General features: G+C 47.8%; 3 protein-coding genes across 3 annotated transcripts; 1 reads left to right on the forward strand and 2 right to left on the reverse strand.

Annotated features, from left to right (window-relative positions):
- Positions 1 to 463: 463 nt before the first annotated feature.
- ANOM_008241 (uncharacterized protein) lies at positions 464 to 4,699 on the reverse strand (the record flags this gene model as incomplete). The annotated part of the gene is made up of 5 exons (XM_015553497.1): positions 464 to 687; positions 765 to 1,020; positions 1,077 to 1,138; positions 1,832 to 3,526; positions 3,634 to 4,699. The coding sequence occupies 5 exons, from the start codon at positions 4,697 to 4,699 to the stop codon at positions 656 to 658; spliced, it is 3,111 nt and encodes a 1,036-aa protein (XP_015405441.1). The 3' UTR covers positions 464 to 655.
- Positions 4,700 to 5,955: 1,256 nt separating this feature from the next.
- On the forward strand, positions 5,956 to 7,136 carry ANOM_008242 (ribulose-phosphate 3-epimerase RPE1; the record flags this gene model as incomplete). Its single annotated transcript, XM_015553498.1, has 3 exons — positions 5,956 to 6,339; positions 6,466 to 6,717; positions 6,791 to 7,136. Coding segments are annotated over 3 exons (777 nt in total), but the record flags the coding sequence as incomplete, so codon positions are not given.
- A 396-nt stretch (positions 7,137 to 7,532) lies between these two features.
- Positions 7,533 to 8,579, reverse strand: ANOM_008243 (uncharacterized protein; the record flags this gene model as incomplete). Its single annotated transcript, XM_015553499.1, has 2 exons — positions 7,533 to 8,264; positions 8,364 to 8,579. The coding sequence occupies 2 exons, from the start codon at positions 8,577 to 8,579 to the stop codon at positions 7,533 to 7,535; spliced, it is 948 nt and encodes a 315-aa protein (XP_015405442.1).
- Positions 8,580 to 15,921: the final 7,342 nt, after the last annotated feature.

A 15,921-nucleotide genomic window follows, 5' to 3' on the forward strand; every position in this document is an offset into this window, starting at 1 on the left:
ACTTTGTGTGAATCAGGTTCTGGTCGATATTGGCGGGCGTAGGTATATTCAGATGAGGGGCAAATTGTTGGTCGCTGGATGGGATCCGGTTTATCAATCTGATTTCAATGCGTTATATGTCTTATATGTTCATACTGTACTGAGTCCCCCGTTTTTCGTACAATTCTCGAAATGAATGTCGACGACAGAAACCAACGTAAGGACAAGAACGTGGCGCGGCGCGGCAATCATTTTCGCGTCGCGAGATCACGTGTCCATATTACCCGATAGGATTACTCTTGCCTCATATTCGACCTAGTTTCACCGGGCACGGTTGAATTATATTTGAATTTGTAAAGCACCGGCAAGTAGCCTATGCCTCATGCGTGTAGACATAGCTTAAGCTGCTGTTTGCAGGGAAGGTACCAGCTCTAATCGACAGGAATAGGATCTTCGAATCCTCAGCGCCCTTCCAAGCTTCCTTTGACATCTCATAGACCAAAAAAATATTCAATTTCCGCCACCACCTAGACCGGTATTCATATCCTAGGCTTTCTCCGTGGCGATCATCACATAGATTATTTTGTTCCGGGGGCACGCAGCGACATCGCATCGTAAGGGGATTAAACTAGCATGATCGGATTTTCTTCTCTCTTTGTACTTCGGGTTACTTCGATCACCGAGCTTTTCCGGCTTGGTTGGCTGCCTCTGTAGTAGAATAAATATTAGCATTGATTTTAGAATAGTGCGGACAAGCGGAGTGGGAGCGCAAATCGCAAGCTTACCTCGTCTTGTGGCATCCTCCAGCAAACCGACATCCACTTCCGATCGGGGCAGGACAACGTAGCGAACCACGCTACCACGGATGAACATGTTCTTCACGGACGAGAGGTGAGGGTACTTGTCCAGGTCCAGGACGTCGACATCGTCGAGCTTGATGTTGAGGTATTGGTCGACGGATTTCAGTGTTCCGCGGATACGAATGTCGTTTTTGAGCTCAATAATCACGGTTTGGTTTGTGAGGGTCTTGAAGAAACTGTACTGTGTTAGAGAAGCTTCGCTCTTTTGCTTGACCTGTCACTCGTGGGCCGGCATACCTGAAGAAGAGCATGGTTGCGGCGGGAGGGTAATTGAGCGCGGGGTTGTGGTGTTTGCAAGACTTATCGCATGGCCTCGTGGGGTATATTTGTGGATGAAAAGTACAATTGCCCTGCACTTCCCAGCGAGCAATTCAAGGTATAATGGAGAGACCGTAAAGGTGGGGGAATATAATACCGTTGAAGTGATGTTGTCAGTCGCAATCTAATCTGCTCCGGTCGGGTGTCACGTGATAATGGACTGTTGTCGTTCGTGTTCAGCGAGCTGGCTTTAAGTGACTACATGACACTCTAGCAATGACCAAACAATGTTATCCAGAGCGTTCCCGATGGGAGGCTGTCAACGAACGAATAAAATTCTACATAGGTGTCTGATTCCAGGTAACAAGTGTAGTGGCTTTCTATCGTTCCACATGTGTTGTTGGGATACTATAGTTCTGCTATGAGCTCTCCTGTCTCATGCATGCATTTGCCCAACGCGCCTGGACAAAATCATCTTGTTCAAATCCCTTCGCATAAAATGGGCATCAATCAATCTCGTATATTACATTAATGCTCGCCGCCAGGGCGGTATATGGGTATCATAGCTAACTTGTATCATTCACATACATGAACCAAACGAAGGACAGGACCAAATAGAGATAAAAACAGGGGGTGAAAGAGTGAGTGAACCCTTTACCTATCATGGTTCTATTGGGGTCCATGTTGCTTCATCTGTCTTGGTTTCATCGCCCAACCAGACAAGCATGTCCAACCAGCTCCGTTCTTGCGACCCTCGTCGAAAACGCTTCCGATTCCTTCTAGTAACCTCCCCTGCTCCCGACCCATCTCGATTTGCAACTTGAGAAGCCATTGTTCCCAAATCCACCCACCAAACAGGCCAGTGACACTTGCAGCGTCAGCTGTGCTGCCGACCGGGCCCTGAACCGCTTCACATTCGCTGATGTGGCTCTTGACTCTAGGCTCGGGTGTCTCCCTGGGAACAGGGGAGACTGCCGGCTCGTTTCCCATTGGCAAGAACATCCAAGCTCGTTTGACCCCTACAAAACCACCTTTCTGCAGACGCCCGAGGAAGCTCTTCGTAGGGGTTGGGTCGTAGCCTCGCGTCTTGAGGTTGTATGCGAACTCAACGGAGGTGGCAGATGCGTAAGGCCCTCCGTGCGATATCTGTGCATCCATCACGAAGAATTCTAGGTATCCACCTGGCTTGAGGCAGCGACGGCATTCTTGAAGGCAAAGTTCATATTCGTCTTGCTGGTCACCGGAGCTACGTTCGCTCTTCAATAGGGCTGGCAGTGAACGGGTAGAGATCACGTCAAACTTATTGTTAGAGAATGGCAGTTGCCACAGATTTTGCACGGAAATTTGACGGTGGTTCGCGGGCCCTTTGATGCCACGGTTAAATGCCTGGTGCTCGGTGAAGACGGTGTAAACCTTGACGTTAGGGTAGTCGTGTGCGATCTGCCATGCCCACTCACACGAAGCATGACCCCCGAGATCCAGAACTCTGATGCGACGTGAACCAGATCTTTGAGGGTCTGTTGAGACTGCCTTCGACTTAGCAAGTCGTTTGAAAGCAGGACTAGCAATCAGACGACCACCATTGAGGTATCGAAGGGCCTCCATGGCCCACATAGGCTCACTAATCTGGGTAAGCACTAACTGCTCCTTCTCCAGCATGGAAAACTGCGCTTTTTCCTCCAAGATGGAACCCACAACTGAATCGCGGGGTGCTTGGGAGAATGGACCTCTGTAAGGAGGCCGTCCGGGACGAACTATTTCGTAATTGCCCAACAAACAATTTGTATGCGTATTGGGCAGACCCAGCCGAATAGATTGCACGGCGTCGAAGCGCATGGTTCGGTGCATGAAAGTGTCTGTGTTTCTAGCACGTCGCCGAATAGACTGGAACCCCCTCCAATAGATTGAGTCCTTGCTTGCCAGGGCAGAAGGCTGGGAGCTGGGAGCTTCTGGAACTGTCTCGTCAAATCGTACGGACTTTTGGGACACGACTTGTGCTACGGCTTGTGTCACACTCTCCGCGATTGCAATACAGTCTTCTCTTTCGCTTACTGGGGTATTGGCGGGATTCGTTTCACACAGGGCAGCAAGATACGAAGCCTGCGCTGCGAGCCAAACGCTAGTTCGGTCTAGGCTTGCCATTGCCTTCTTTTGCAATTCATCTTCATAGTTCTCATCTCGCTCCTCCGGATTGTACATGCCTGGTCTTGCAATCTCATGCACACCATCGACGTCGTCACTAACTGGACTTTCTGCATGTTCTAAATGTGGCGCTGGGTCCTCAGAAGGGATCCTGATCGCAGTCGGGGGTCCTCTTGGATCGTAAACAGCTGTTAGCTGTTCATCAATTGACCTCTCAGGACATTCAATGATCTGCTCAACGATTTCCCCTTCGGTCCTGGTGAATGGTAGATCGTAAAACCTCTCAGCTATCGCAGATGAAGGAATGTTGTTTAACTTGGGAATCGACCAAGTGTGACGAGCTCTTGGACCAAGGGAGGCAAAGAAGCCACCAGGGAGGGTATACTGAGTCTACTGAAGCTATATCCAGAGAGGTCTGAAGCGGGAGTCGCATCGTCAGCACTGCGTGGTCGCTCTGGTGTTTCGATCTGCCACATCTCTTCATTGCTTTCAGAAGTCTCTGACCAAGGATCCGGGGTCACATCCAGGGGAATGTGTCTCAACATTGCCAACGCATCTTCAGGGAGAAACACGCCTGTGTCAGAGGGAGTATCTTCGCGCACAGGGTCAGCGACGGGTGGCGATCTCGCTTGGCCAGGAATTCGAGGGAAGTTTCCGAGAAACTGTCGCCAATCCTCTTCGGTATTCTCTATTGCGATTTCAATACTTTGTAGATCTGAGCTTGTCTCTGGATTTTGAAGGTCGGCATCTTCTTCATCTTCGAGGTCCGGCCGGACAAGGATTTCATGCGGATTCCAGTCGTTGTCAGGAAGTGACTGGACGTCTGGAGTAGCTGGAGCACTAATATTGGAGACTTGATCCGATGACACACTGCCGTCCAGCGACGGAGGAGCATGCACGGCCGGCACGGAATGGCCAAGAAATGATAAAGCTGCCGGGGAGACTGGGATCTTAGGGGGCGGCGTTGGGGGAATTGGTGAGCTTTTCGGGGCACCCTGAAGAGACGGCCATATTGTTGACGAGGGAATCGTAAGACTGGGATAGCGATTACGACTCGTCGGCGAAATCGAATTTCTTGTCGTTGGGGTCAGCAGACTTGTTGGGCGAGTACTCGAGATCGAAGTGCACTCATCACTCATCTCTGACTCCTCGTCGGTTGCATCATACAGATCATCAAATGTTTGCATTTGATTTTGCCATTCGGTATCTGAGCAAGAGGAGGTAGTTCCAGCAGATAAGGGAGACAGCAGGCGGTTTAGTCTAGACGCCAGCGCCAGACCACTGGTCTTCAATTTTAACTGTGGCTGAGAAGCATTCTTGTTTGGGCGAGCCTCTCGGTAACGCGGTGTTTCCGAGTATTCCCCCTCACGAGAATCCTCAATTATGGTATTAAGCCTCGTCCCTCGGGCCTGCCGAGGAGGCGGACATCTGGCTGTTGCAGAGCGCAATAACTCAGTCATGTTGCCGTATGCGTTGCTCTTTTCTTTTTCTTCGAGAAAGAATAAGGAATTACAACATAAGCCGATGTTGTCCAAAACGAAACGTTCTAAGGGTATATTATTTCAACTGCGTTCGACGCCGATCAACGGGTCTACCAGCGCAAGCAAAGGATACAACGAAGGACGGCCTAGCTCACAGAGCTGAAGGCACAAATGTTCAAAGCCAACAAAAAGGAAAAAGAAAATTAAGGTAAAATGACCACAACGAAGTAGGTGAAGATCACGATCGATCCGTGGCGCATGGCTCTGATAAATACACCCAGGTCTGAGGGAGAAGAGGGGAAGATCTGGAGACGTCGTCCACACCAACCATCATCCGTGCAGAAACTACTGCACTATTGCGCACGACAGGCCAGGGATCCTTGGAAATAAACCTTTCAGAAAGGCTACCATTGGTTGCTGTAAAGACGGCGCTTCGCTCCTGAAGGACTTCCAGCACTCTGAGAGGTACAACAGAAGTGACATCCAGCACGCTGGACAGATATCACACCAATAGGTGGGGGGCGCGTGCAGAGAACGGCTCTCGACGAATGATGCTTTGTGACTGGTAGTTAAGGTGAGTGTGATTGGTGAACAACAAGCGCCGGGCGGTCTATCTTTAGAACTCCTGTCGAGGGGTGTTCTGATTAATCAGTAGATCGTGCTTTCCCCACCCAACGTTATTTTGGAAAGGCGGTTAATTAATGACGGTTAGGTAGCAAGTATGGTTGTCAGACATTGTTTTCATCACCAGGCAAGTCTCTGGAAAGACAAAAGTGGTCATTCCGTTCCCAACCAGCTCAACAACTGGCTGACTAACGGTGTACGACCAGGTCAGCCGACCACTTCATCGGAAATTAGGCCGCCGGGGTGAACTGGCACTAATCCAAGTCAGTGTTGAGTCAAAGTCGAGAGATTACCAATAAAGCACCAAACTGGTCGACGGCATCTCAGTATGGCGGGAAGCCGGTTCCCGTGATCCCGTTCAGGCCTGAGTCTCGACCTCCGTTCAGGCATTGAAGCTCCCCCTAATGCAACCCCACCGGGCATCCCACGTGAAAGTCTTGGCCCTAGCCTTATCACCAGCATCCAACTTGCCTGATTTGGCTGTTCGGAGTGACGTCGACCGGTAAATGGCGGTGATATCAATGGCCGGTGATTAATTTTTATGGGCATTTGCCTGCCCTCTGATGGAGTACACATATCCACTCTTTCTCCATACCTGTGCTGTCCACACAGTCCTTTCCGGATACAGGTATATAACCTGTCTTCTCTCCCCATCGTCCCCTGAAGCTTATCCTCCCCATTGACCATCGCCCCCGCCATACCCGTCAATTGCTTCCTTTCCTTTATACAAGCTTCTGAGACTTTCAGACATCATGTCCCCGCCGGCGATCATTGCCCCGTCCATCTTGAGCGCGGATTTCGCGACTCTGGGAAGTGAATGCTCCACAAAGATGGCACAGGGCTCAGACTGGCTCCATGTCGACATCATGGACGGCCACTTCGTTCCTAACATCACCTTCGGAGCTCCCGTTGTCACCAAGATCCGGTCTCATGTCGACCGTCCAACCCAGCCTCATGGCCGGGGCACCTTTGACTGCCATATGATGATCATGGAGGTGAGAGATACCTCTCCTGAACCTTCAACACCCCGCGCCGTTTTCGCACATCATATTTTAAGCTTTCCGATCATTCCGCACAACTTCGAAAAGCGCCCGGCTGACTGTACCATGTTTTATATCTAGCCACATAAATGGGTCAAGGAGTTCAAGAACGCCGGATGCGACCTCTACTGTTTCCACTACGAAGCCGCCATAGCTTCCGTCGCAGCGACCGAGCCTGCCGACTCGACAACCACTCGCAAGACGAGCCCGAAGGAACTAATCCGATATATCCACGAGGAGGGCATGCAAGCCGGTATTGCTATCAAGCCTGACACACCGGTGGACGTACTGTGGGAGATCCTCGAGAGCGAAGACGAAAAAGAACGCCCAGATGTAAGTAACATCATTCTTACATAAAAGAAACCCTCGCAAGCATAATCCATGCTAAACGGCCCTTTTTTCACAGATGGTCCTCGTCATGACCGTGTACCCCGGCTTTGGCGGTCAGAAATTCATGGCCTCTGAGCTGCCCAAGGTGCAGGCTCTCCGTGAGCGATACCCTAATTTGAATATCGAGGTTGATGGCGGACTGGGGCTCGGGACGGTGGACCAGGCCGCTGAAGCAGGAGCCAATGTGATTGTCGCTGGTTCGGCGGTTTTTGGTGCCCAGGATCCTGCCGACGTCATCGCAAAGCTTCGCGAAGCTGTTAACAAACACCACAAGCTTTAAAAGTAATTTTTCTTACTATATATTTCATGTGACATGATATTTTAATCGCGCATCGCCGGTAATTGCTTTCTTTTCGTTTCTTCTCTTCTATTTTTCCCTTTCTCCTCACGCTAAGGGCTTTTTATTGATCTCCGTTTTCGTCTTGGCTTTATGCCATGTGATGGTTTAAAAGGTGGGCAAGGGTTGGTATACGGTAATATCCGATACATCGGGTTTGGAGTATGTACCTAGAGATGTGTTGCATAGACTAGTAAATACGGCTGAAGGATAAATAAAAACTACACAAATCTTTGATATTCACGAAATTTGAATTAAATTGGTTCATATCAATGCGCTGGTATCTTTACAGGGTAGTAGAAAAAAAGAAAAGAAAAGAAAAGAAAACCGAAAGTAAGAGGGCTAATAAAGTAATGCCGGGCGTGTCCATCGTATCATGAAGCAATCTGCGGGAGTCCAACGAAGACCTATCATGGGCCGTTCAACTGGAGCCTGGTTTCTTTGCCTTTCGATTCATAACATCCTCGACATCCTCGCCACTTTCCGACTCTTCATCAACGGTTTCCTCCTGACCAGCTTTCTGCGCCTGGTCGTCGCGCAACGACTCCAACATCTCCGCATGACCGCCAGAAATCGACTTACGAATATCCTGAGCGACCTTGGCTTTTTCCTCCGGGGACGTGGCAGAAACGATGGAGCCACGATGATGCTCAACTAATCCTAGTGCTTCGGCATTATCAGCATGAAAATTGGCAGAGGACACTGCGGCAACCTCTGGCACCAGAGGTGGCCGCTTTGGGTTGCCCCCCTCGACGATCTCGGGAGCAACCGATGATTTCCGACGTACACTATCTGCGCCTCCTTCCTTTTTCTCCTCGACGGCTGTAGGGAGGGGCTTCTTCTGCTCAGCAGCTGGGGTCACCTTCTCAGCCTTACTCTCTTTAGCTTTGGCGGCGGCCTCCTCGCTAGCCTGGCGCAGAGCGACCGTGATGGAGTCGTCTTTCTGGGATTCCTTTGCGGGCGGGTTCTGGATCTTGATGGTACTCTGCTTTGGTACCGAAGGTTCTGAGGCGGGCGTCGATACAGCAGATCCGGACTCAGGCTGAGCGATTATGGTGCTCGTAGCAGGGATACTATCACCAAAATCTTGCACGTTGTTGACCTGCATTCTCAGCTCACCATATTCGTTCCATTCTTCGATCTCTTCCAGATCCTATACCGTTCCAGAATCGTCAGCCATACAAGATCGTCACTCATCATCCCCCGACAACTAGAATCCACGACATATATAGGAAAGGACGGGACCACTTACACCGACGACTGTGCCGAACTTCACGAGGCCCGGCAACTTCCTACCCTTGGAGCGACGACCCCAAAGCTTCCGGGCTGCGTCATCGGTGGCTACATCAATTGCGCGGAAAGGGAGTTTGTTGGCTTTGAGGATCGTCTCCAATCGTGCAGTGGCGGTGACGATATGGGACGACCCCGCAGTAAGGGAGGTGTAGAGATAAAGGGTCGAATCGGACATAGCGAAGTGTAATCGGAAAATATGAAAAGAAAAATAGTGCCCTCTAGATCGAAGGGCTAAGGTTGCTCACGATTCAGTGAGGAGATAGTGATAATCATTCAGGGGGGACGATGAAAAGTAGCATACGGGTGGAAGCACGTTCCACCGGTGTTTCTCTTCTTTCTCCAAGAAGCCCCTCAAATTAATTGACCCGTTTTCTGCAACGGATTATGACGTGGCTGTTGACCGCCCACGCGAAGTCACGTGTAGGCAAGGTGCCGGATATGGAAATATTCCAGCTGATATATCTCTCATCTACTTCGCTAGCACAGGGAAAAGAGGGAAAACAGAGAGTATAGGTTGGAGCAGGGGGTATAGTTATTATATAAAGACCAGCAGCCTTCTTATGTCAGTGTCCTTTGCCTCCAGTCACTCTCTCCGCCGTTTGGGAATAAATGGGCCCCGAAAGTGGCAACCTGACGTCAGCTGGGCCTTTTCCCACTTCCAGAAACCAAGTTACCAACGGTAGTTTGAGGTCACTGCAGAATACATGGCTTGTCTATTATAGGCTTGTGGGAAAGTATTCCGAATTTTCAAATACCAGATGATGATCGTTGGCATAGTTTTCCTACCGTATGTACAATTTATCTCCAACATATATTTTTGGAGGATATGATGTATCGATCCGCCACAACGATCTTCAGCATAACACATATGCATTTTACTGGCGTGGATTTGTCTCCAGCAGTTTCTTAATCATGAAAAGTTTACAGGTACATAATCTATATTCACAACTCAGACAAGGGCTATGAAACCTTCGTAGTTACCTATACTAGTCATTTATTGACAAGAGCGTAGGCCTTAGGTTCAATACTAACCTCAATCTTGCAAAGGACTAATCCGTATTCTTCTCGTCAGATGATAGACTCTCCAGCCCTTTCATTTGATTTTCCAATCTTCCTGTCGACACACATATAAACAAGCTCTTCCAACGTTTTAGCGCAAGAACTACTCTGGGAACTCAGAAAAGGCACCAATCATCTACCAACGTTAAGAAGGTATAATAAACTGCTGGCATAACTGCGCTCTACCCAAATACGTGGTACATTATACATAGAAAATCGTCATTGAATGATGGGCTATTGGTCAGAGGTCCTTGATTGAATGCCTGATTTAGGTAAGATTATGCTCTATGTTCCTTCGATGAATATAATCAAGCTATTACATACTTGATAACTTGCTGAAGTCTTTGGGATCTAGCCATGTATAGTATGGAGACTCATTGGATAGTATCTAAAACAGTAGACAATAAAAGCTGTGGCTAAACTGTTAATATTGGACTTTGATTAAGTGCGCTATATTCCAGGCTGAGAAAATGGATAGTGGGGCTAATATAGAAGCAAATATTAGAAGGGATTATCACATCTGATCTTGTGTAGTATAGATCTACAGTGACCACTTAATATACAGGACCCATCATCTGTGCTGGGAAGAGAGTAGATCTGAACTAGTGAAATTTGAGCGGATTGTATTGCAGTCAGTTGAAACTTTCAACAATGGATTTCTCGGTCCCGGCATCGATAAAGAGCGTAGAGGAATGCGATAACTAGTCCATAAACTAAATGTATGAGGACTTCACTTCTGGGAAGTTGACGGTAGGTTATCTTTGTATACTCCGTACTTAGAGATGGTACTGAATAGGACTGCTACATTTCTCGATTCTTGGGTTGATCATGGCTCTTCAGATACTGCCATGCTCCGTTGTACTTAAATGACTGGAGAAGATGTGTTCGATGCTTGTAGAATGTCTTTGACGTTTGGCTATGAGGAGAGAACCCACAACTATAGATGTTTAAGAATGTTGAGAATGTTCCGTAATCTAGGGGGGTTGATGCCCACCTTCCGTCTTTGTTACCTATTTAAATAGATGGGTTAAGGCTTGCGACTATATACAATAGTGTTCACACACTTTCGCAAGCCTAAGCCTATTCTTTGTCTCCGTTTGCCTTTACCCCTTCTTGCTATTTCTTTCATCTACGATTGGGGGTATTTGAATGATAATCTCAAGTGGAATGTAGCTCCAGTACCAATGATAGTACCCCAAGCGGCGATACAGGTGCATTGTATAGCATCCTGCTCTTTGTGTAGTCGAATAACATGTTGGAGAAGATTGTTGTTGGCATGATGCCACGGACTACGCTAACTTTACAAAATTCAATGGCTCTATCCTGTGGTTCATCATCTGTGGTACTTTTTAGCATGGCTCAGCGACGCGATATAGTGTGCTGTGGAATAGGGGTAGTTGCCTATGAAAACTCTAGGAGCCGACGAACGAATTGATCCACATGACACAGAAGGAAAGTGCAGTACGAGTTCATGTAAAGGGGTCTACCTTGCACTTGCTCACATAGTTCCAACCTGATATTCTGGTACACTTGCAACTCGAAGTTTAGACTGGTAACTATTCAAGAGGTAATCTCCGAGCACGCTAAATTTAGGAGACAGCCGATAAATTCCTCAACGGGTAACGGGTTGAGAGCGCTTCGGTGTTGAACAGTTCGCGGAGAAATTTCGGACCCTAGTCTAGTAATTAACCTCCTCACATTTTCGGACACTGAATACATGACTCGCTGTCATTAATTTACTGTAAGATTATTGTGGCCATAAAGAAATTTGTAGGTTGTTTCGGCAAGAAACAAAGTTGATAAATCATGATCCAAATGGAGGGTTTCTGAATTCTGAGGGAACTTGGTTCTGGATATCATGACTAGTACACCAGTACACCACTCAAGTAAATACATGATGTAATCTCTGCTGTGCCGGCCAACATTACTACTACTAACACAGGCAGATACTTCAGCTGAGGTTGTGACTTTGACCTTCTGTGCGTCTTCGCACATGACCTGCGGGGTTATGATTCAGGTTTCTTGTACCATCAACAACGACAAATCATGGTGATGATACTATCTTTGGATTTCTTTCGTATTTCTGCCTACCTGGCATGATTTATTTGCCTCTACTCTGAACTTTTACTGGGCTCTCAATTTTCACCTTTAAAGTGGCTCGATGCTGCAATTCTGTCGCTTTTGATGTCAGGCCACAAGGCTGGCACTCTGACAGAGGATGTTCCGTAGACAACCGACCAATCTAGGTTCTGGCATAAGGCCTGAGCGCACCCTATCATCCTAATCCATTAATAAACAAAGGCCTACGTGATCAAACACGATCCCTCTGATCTCTGAAACCTTGTCCAGCCCAAGGCTTTCTCTCTGCCCGGAGAAGAATCAAGGCCGCAACATGGGTTGACGCGTCATCGACCGATATCTTGCTCAGAGAACTGTAGGAGTTATGGCTGAATTGTCGTGTGCCTTACCAGCACCGCAAGAACCAGATAAATCTGGCGCGGTGGAAGTGGCTGACGGAGGCGCTCGCCCGAGATACCCAAGTGCAAGGTAGCAGATTTCCAAATGTAGCCATGAGCATCGAAGTGAGAAAACGTTGTGCCACTTGAAACGGGCTGGCTTGCGTCTCGGAACCTTAACGAAGCTGCTAAGCATGAAGATGGCCCCAAAAGAGCGTGTAGTATGTATCCGACATGGTGGTCAGCATGGGGCGTCGCGGAGCCTGGCCAGGCACAGCCAGCCTTTTGCATCAGTTCTCGAGAGCTCTTGCATTCGAGATGTTCTCACACGAATTCGGAGTCTGAATCCGATGTTTGAGCAGTCTTTGACTCACTCACCGTCTACAGGGATCAGAGTAAGGCAGAGACTGGTATTGGGCACTTGAGAATGATTTGCTGTCGTAGGTTCAGCTTTCTGAGGGAATAGTGGTGCTGCTACCTGCTTTCTTGTTTAGGTCGATCGGTATCCGAGCGTTTACACATTGTCTGGAGAAACTCTTGCGCACTGATTGTCTCTAGGTCATTGTACAAATCATCTACTTCTTAGGTAGGTATATCGACCCCGTCATATGGACCTAGGTTCTACCAATGAGCACAAAATACGAGATCAGATCACACTGCACCTCTCCAGCTAATGAATCAGCACCTGAGGCACCTAATCGCATCAGGCAGTTGGATATGTATGTACATTTACTACTAGTATGTTCTCTCGACGGAGTGTAACCTCAGAGTTTCCGAAGTGGAGTGCTTCATGACATAGTACACCTCGGGTCTCCATCCACCTTGCTCTTCTTGTTTACCCCTCCGCAAACAGCTTCTAAGAAGGTTCCTTGTGCTTCGCTCTTCACTATCGACGCGGGACGGTCCAGGATTGGTACCTGCCTGTGTAGGCGTAGATGCATAAAATCACAGATAGCGAATACTAGTGCATCAACACTCAGAGATCCTGGCCCTATCATTCGACTGCGACAGGGACAGACGGCGATCCCTGGGTTCCACTATAGCCACGTCGATCGTTTATTCGTCAGATGAAAGGATTCTTCTCCCTTCAAGGGCATGACATTTCTAGAAGAACGAATAGCGTTGGAGGGGCTATTTTTGCGATATTGTGACCAGGTATGTATTGGACAGCATACCATCATGAGATTTGTTTGTACCTTACATGTCTTTCCCCCATCCTCCCTTTCTCGAGCTTGTTGTTGGGCGATTGGGTTGTTATGGATGTATTGGATGATAGCATCTTGGCTATCAATCTTCCAAATGACAACGACTAATCAATAGGAGGGGAAAAAATCGGGCTACCGGAGAATAATTAGAATTTGTTTTCCCTGTGAAAATTCATCTGGTCAGAGATGGATGAACCCCCACTTCGTAGTAGTGACCCGATCATTCAGGGTACTACTCCAATATTGACACAAAAAAAATCATTAAACGGAGTGGAGCAGTAACTAAGAGGCTGCCGTGTTTTTCTCGAATATTTCGTCATAGAGGGGTAGACGTTTCTAAAGCCGGTGAACAGCAACTCAGGTACAGATCTGGTCCAAGTGTCCTTAGACTCCTTCTAGACTGCATTGAGTCTGACGGTATGAATAATGAGGAGATTTTACATGGCTAAGGGACAAACGAGAGCCGAATCGGGTATGTGAAGAGATTGAGTCACACAGTTTGGCACATAGTATTGGCTACTAAGAATGGATATACCAGGACGCAAAAAAGCGGTGACTTACACTGTGGATTGGCGGTGGATGTCGGGTTTTGTACAGATGAAACAACGGCGGGCTGGGGTTTTTTCCTGACCGCTGGTATCACAGCGACCACTGCATGATCGTGGGAGGGGCACTCTTGAAACTGCATCGGTTAGTCATTATCGTGGTCGGGAATAGGTAATGAGTCTGATGATGAGTACTGGCACGATGGAAGCGCCTCTGGTATCTCCCAACCTGTACTTGCTACTACTAGTACTCCGTACTCCACTTTCATCTGTTGTGTTCACCCGCGGCTGCCGTGACCTTCTGCCTGAGGACCTTGGTTGGCAGCCGTTATCACGTGATACACGTGATCCGATCATTTACTCTGTTGGGCAGTCGGAGGAGCCCCACTTATCCGTCGCCAAATGATCGATCGTTCGTTCATCGATAGTCTCGAGATCGTCCGGTCACCGCAGACAATAGAGGCGGAGCCATCGCAGAACTCAGAAGCCGAAAGAAGAACGAAAACACCCCTCCAACGAGAGGAAAAACCAGGAGAACTCAGATTACGTACGTATACCCGCAACCACCTCGGACATAGAAATTCAACACGGAACCCTGGGAACCTCCCGCACGCGTACCATGGGATTGCTCAGCTCCGGGGAGTAGTTTACTGTCACTTGCAGCCATTGTTGAGTAATAGCTATACAACTTGGGAGCCTTTACGAGCCAAGCTGAGAAATATACGAAAAGAATATCTTCTGGTGGTGAAGCTAGAACGTGGCGCGTATCTGTTGCTACCCAAATTCTGATTGCACGGATTGGTCTTCCGGGCAATAAAGCCCAGTATTCCGTTTTGTAACGGGATCACTCCCATACTCCCAAACTATATTCCGTACCTGGAGCTTGTAAATGCGATAAACAGTTTAGGACCGATAAAGATCGGGTTCTTATTCCCACGATAATGGTGGGTTAATCTTCAAATCGGCTGTCACATAATGGGTTCACCATGAACTGATAGTGTAAAAGTGACTGACCCAAAAAGGACACCTCATTGATTAGAGATGGGGACGAGAGAGCCAAAGTGTAAGCTAAACGACGTGGCAGACATCGAGTCGATTGGGCGGAACTTAACTGAGACCCGAATGGGCTGTACGTCACAATAGAGGTAGCGATGAGGACGACTAACAGGGCCGAAAAATCAAGAGATGTGGGTGCGAGGAGCAGTTGGTCAAGTTGTACAGCGAACGGAGCGCTGCGTCTCATGGACTTTTCCCTTAGACGGCCGATAAAAGGGTATTTTAGGGTACGTAACGCTGGTACCGAATGTTCCTAAGGCTTTCCCGCTGTAGGCGCCCTTAGGGAGGTAACAGGAATACTGACTGGAACCCATTACCTTCTCTCTCCGTACTTAGTACCGAGTGCGACGATACGGGAGCATTGCACTCACGCTTAACCCAACTGATCTAGGGTACTAACCTAGACTGACTGACCTTAGTCCATAGTGGGTTAGGTAGTCTGTCCTACAGCCTAACCTTCTAGGGGATATACTAATAAAAGTAGTCCTGATGACTGATCATCCAACACATCCTACTGATCTGTTCTCTTGCTGGACCGGCTGTGCGTCGGCGCAATCCGTTTCGCTGCCTCACTTCGGGGCTCGCACGTCGTCCTTCTCTGACTCGTTCTCCTTCTAAGCCATGGAGGTATCTTACTTGTCCCATGATAGCCGTCCGTCTGGTCTGAGAGAATCAAGCTGCGTTTGACCAGTCAGCGTGTTACCCTCCCCTTTTCTCTTTTCCGGGCAATTTCTGGGTTTCTTTACGCTAATGTGTTTTTCGTTAGTTGATTTACGATGACGATGTTCTCTCTGCTCGCTCACTGTTTCTGCTTATTATTTATTTTTATTTTATTTACTACTTCTTTTTGGTCCCTCGTCTAAGTTTTCTTTTTTATTGTTGCGTTGTTGCCCCAGGCTTGGACTCTCCCATAGATAGATTTGTACTAGTGCTCTCTCTAATCACCAGGTAAAAAGGAAATAATCAACTAAAAACAATAAAGAAAAAAATCTCCCAAGAATCAAATTATTATAACTAGGGTACATATTGAATCCCACGTTAATTTTAGGTAAACACTGGGCCACCCAAAAGAGGAATAGAAGAGATTGAATAATTAAATGATTAAAAATAAGAATTATAATAAAAATTAAAATGAACCTGAAAATCATGGAGTAATTAAATAATCCATAATTTTTTTTTTTTAAATTTTAAAAACA

This window comes from Aspergillus nomiae (genome assembly GCF_001204775.2).
Source record: "Aspergillus nomiae NRRL 13137 chromosome Unknown contig00203, whole genome shotgun sequence".
Classification (NCBI taxonomy): domain Eukaryota; kingdom Fungi; phylum Ascomycota; class Eurotiomycetes; order Eurotiales; family Aspergillaceae; genus Aspergillus; species Aspergillus nomiae.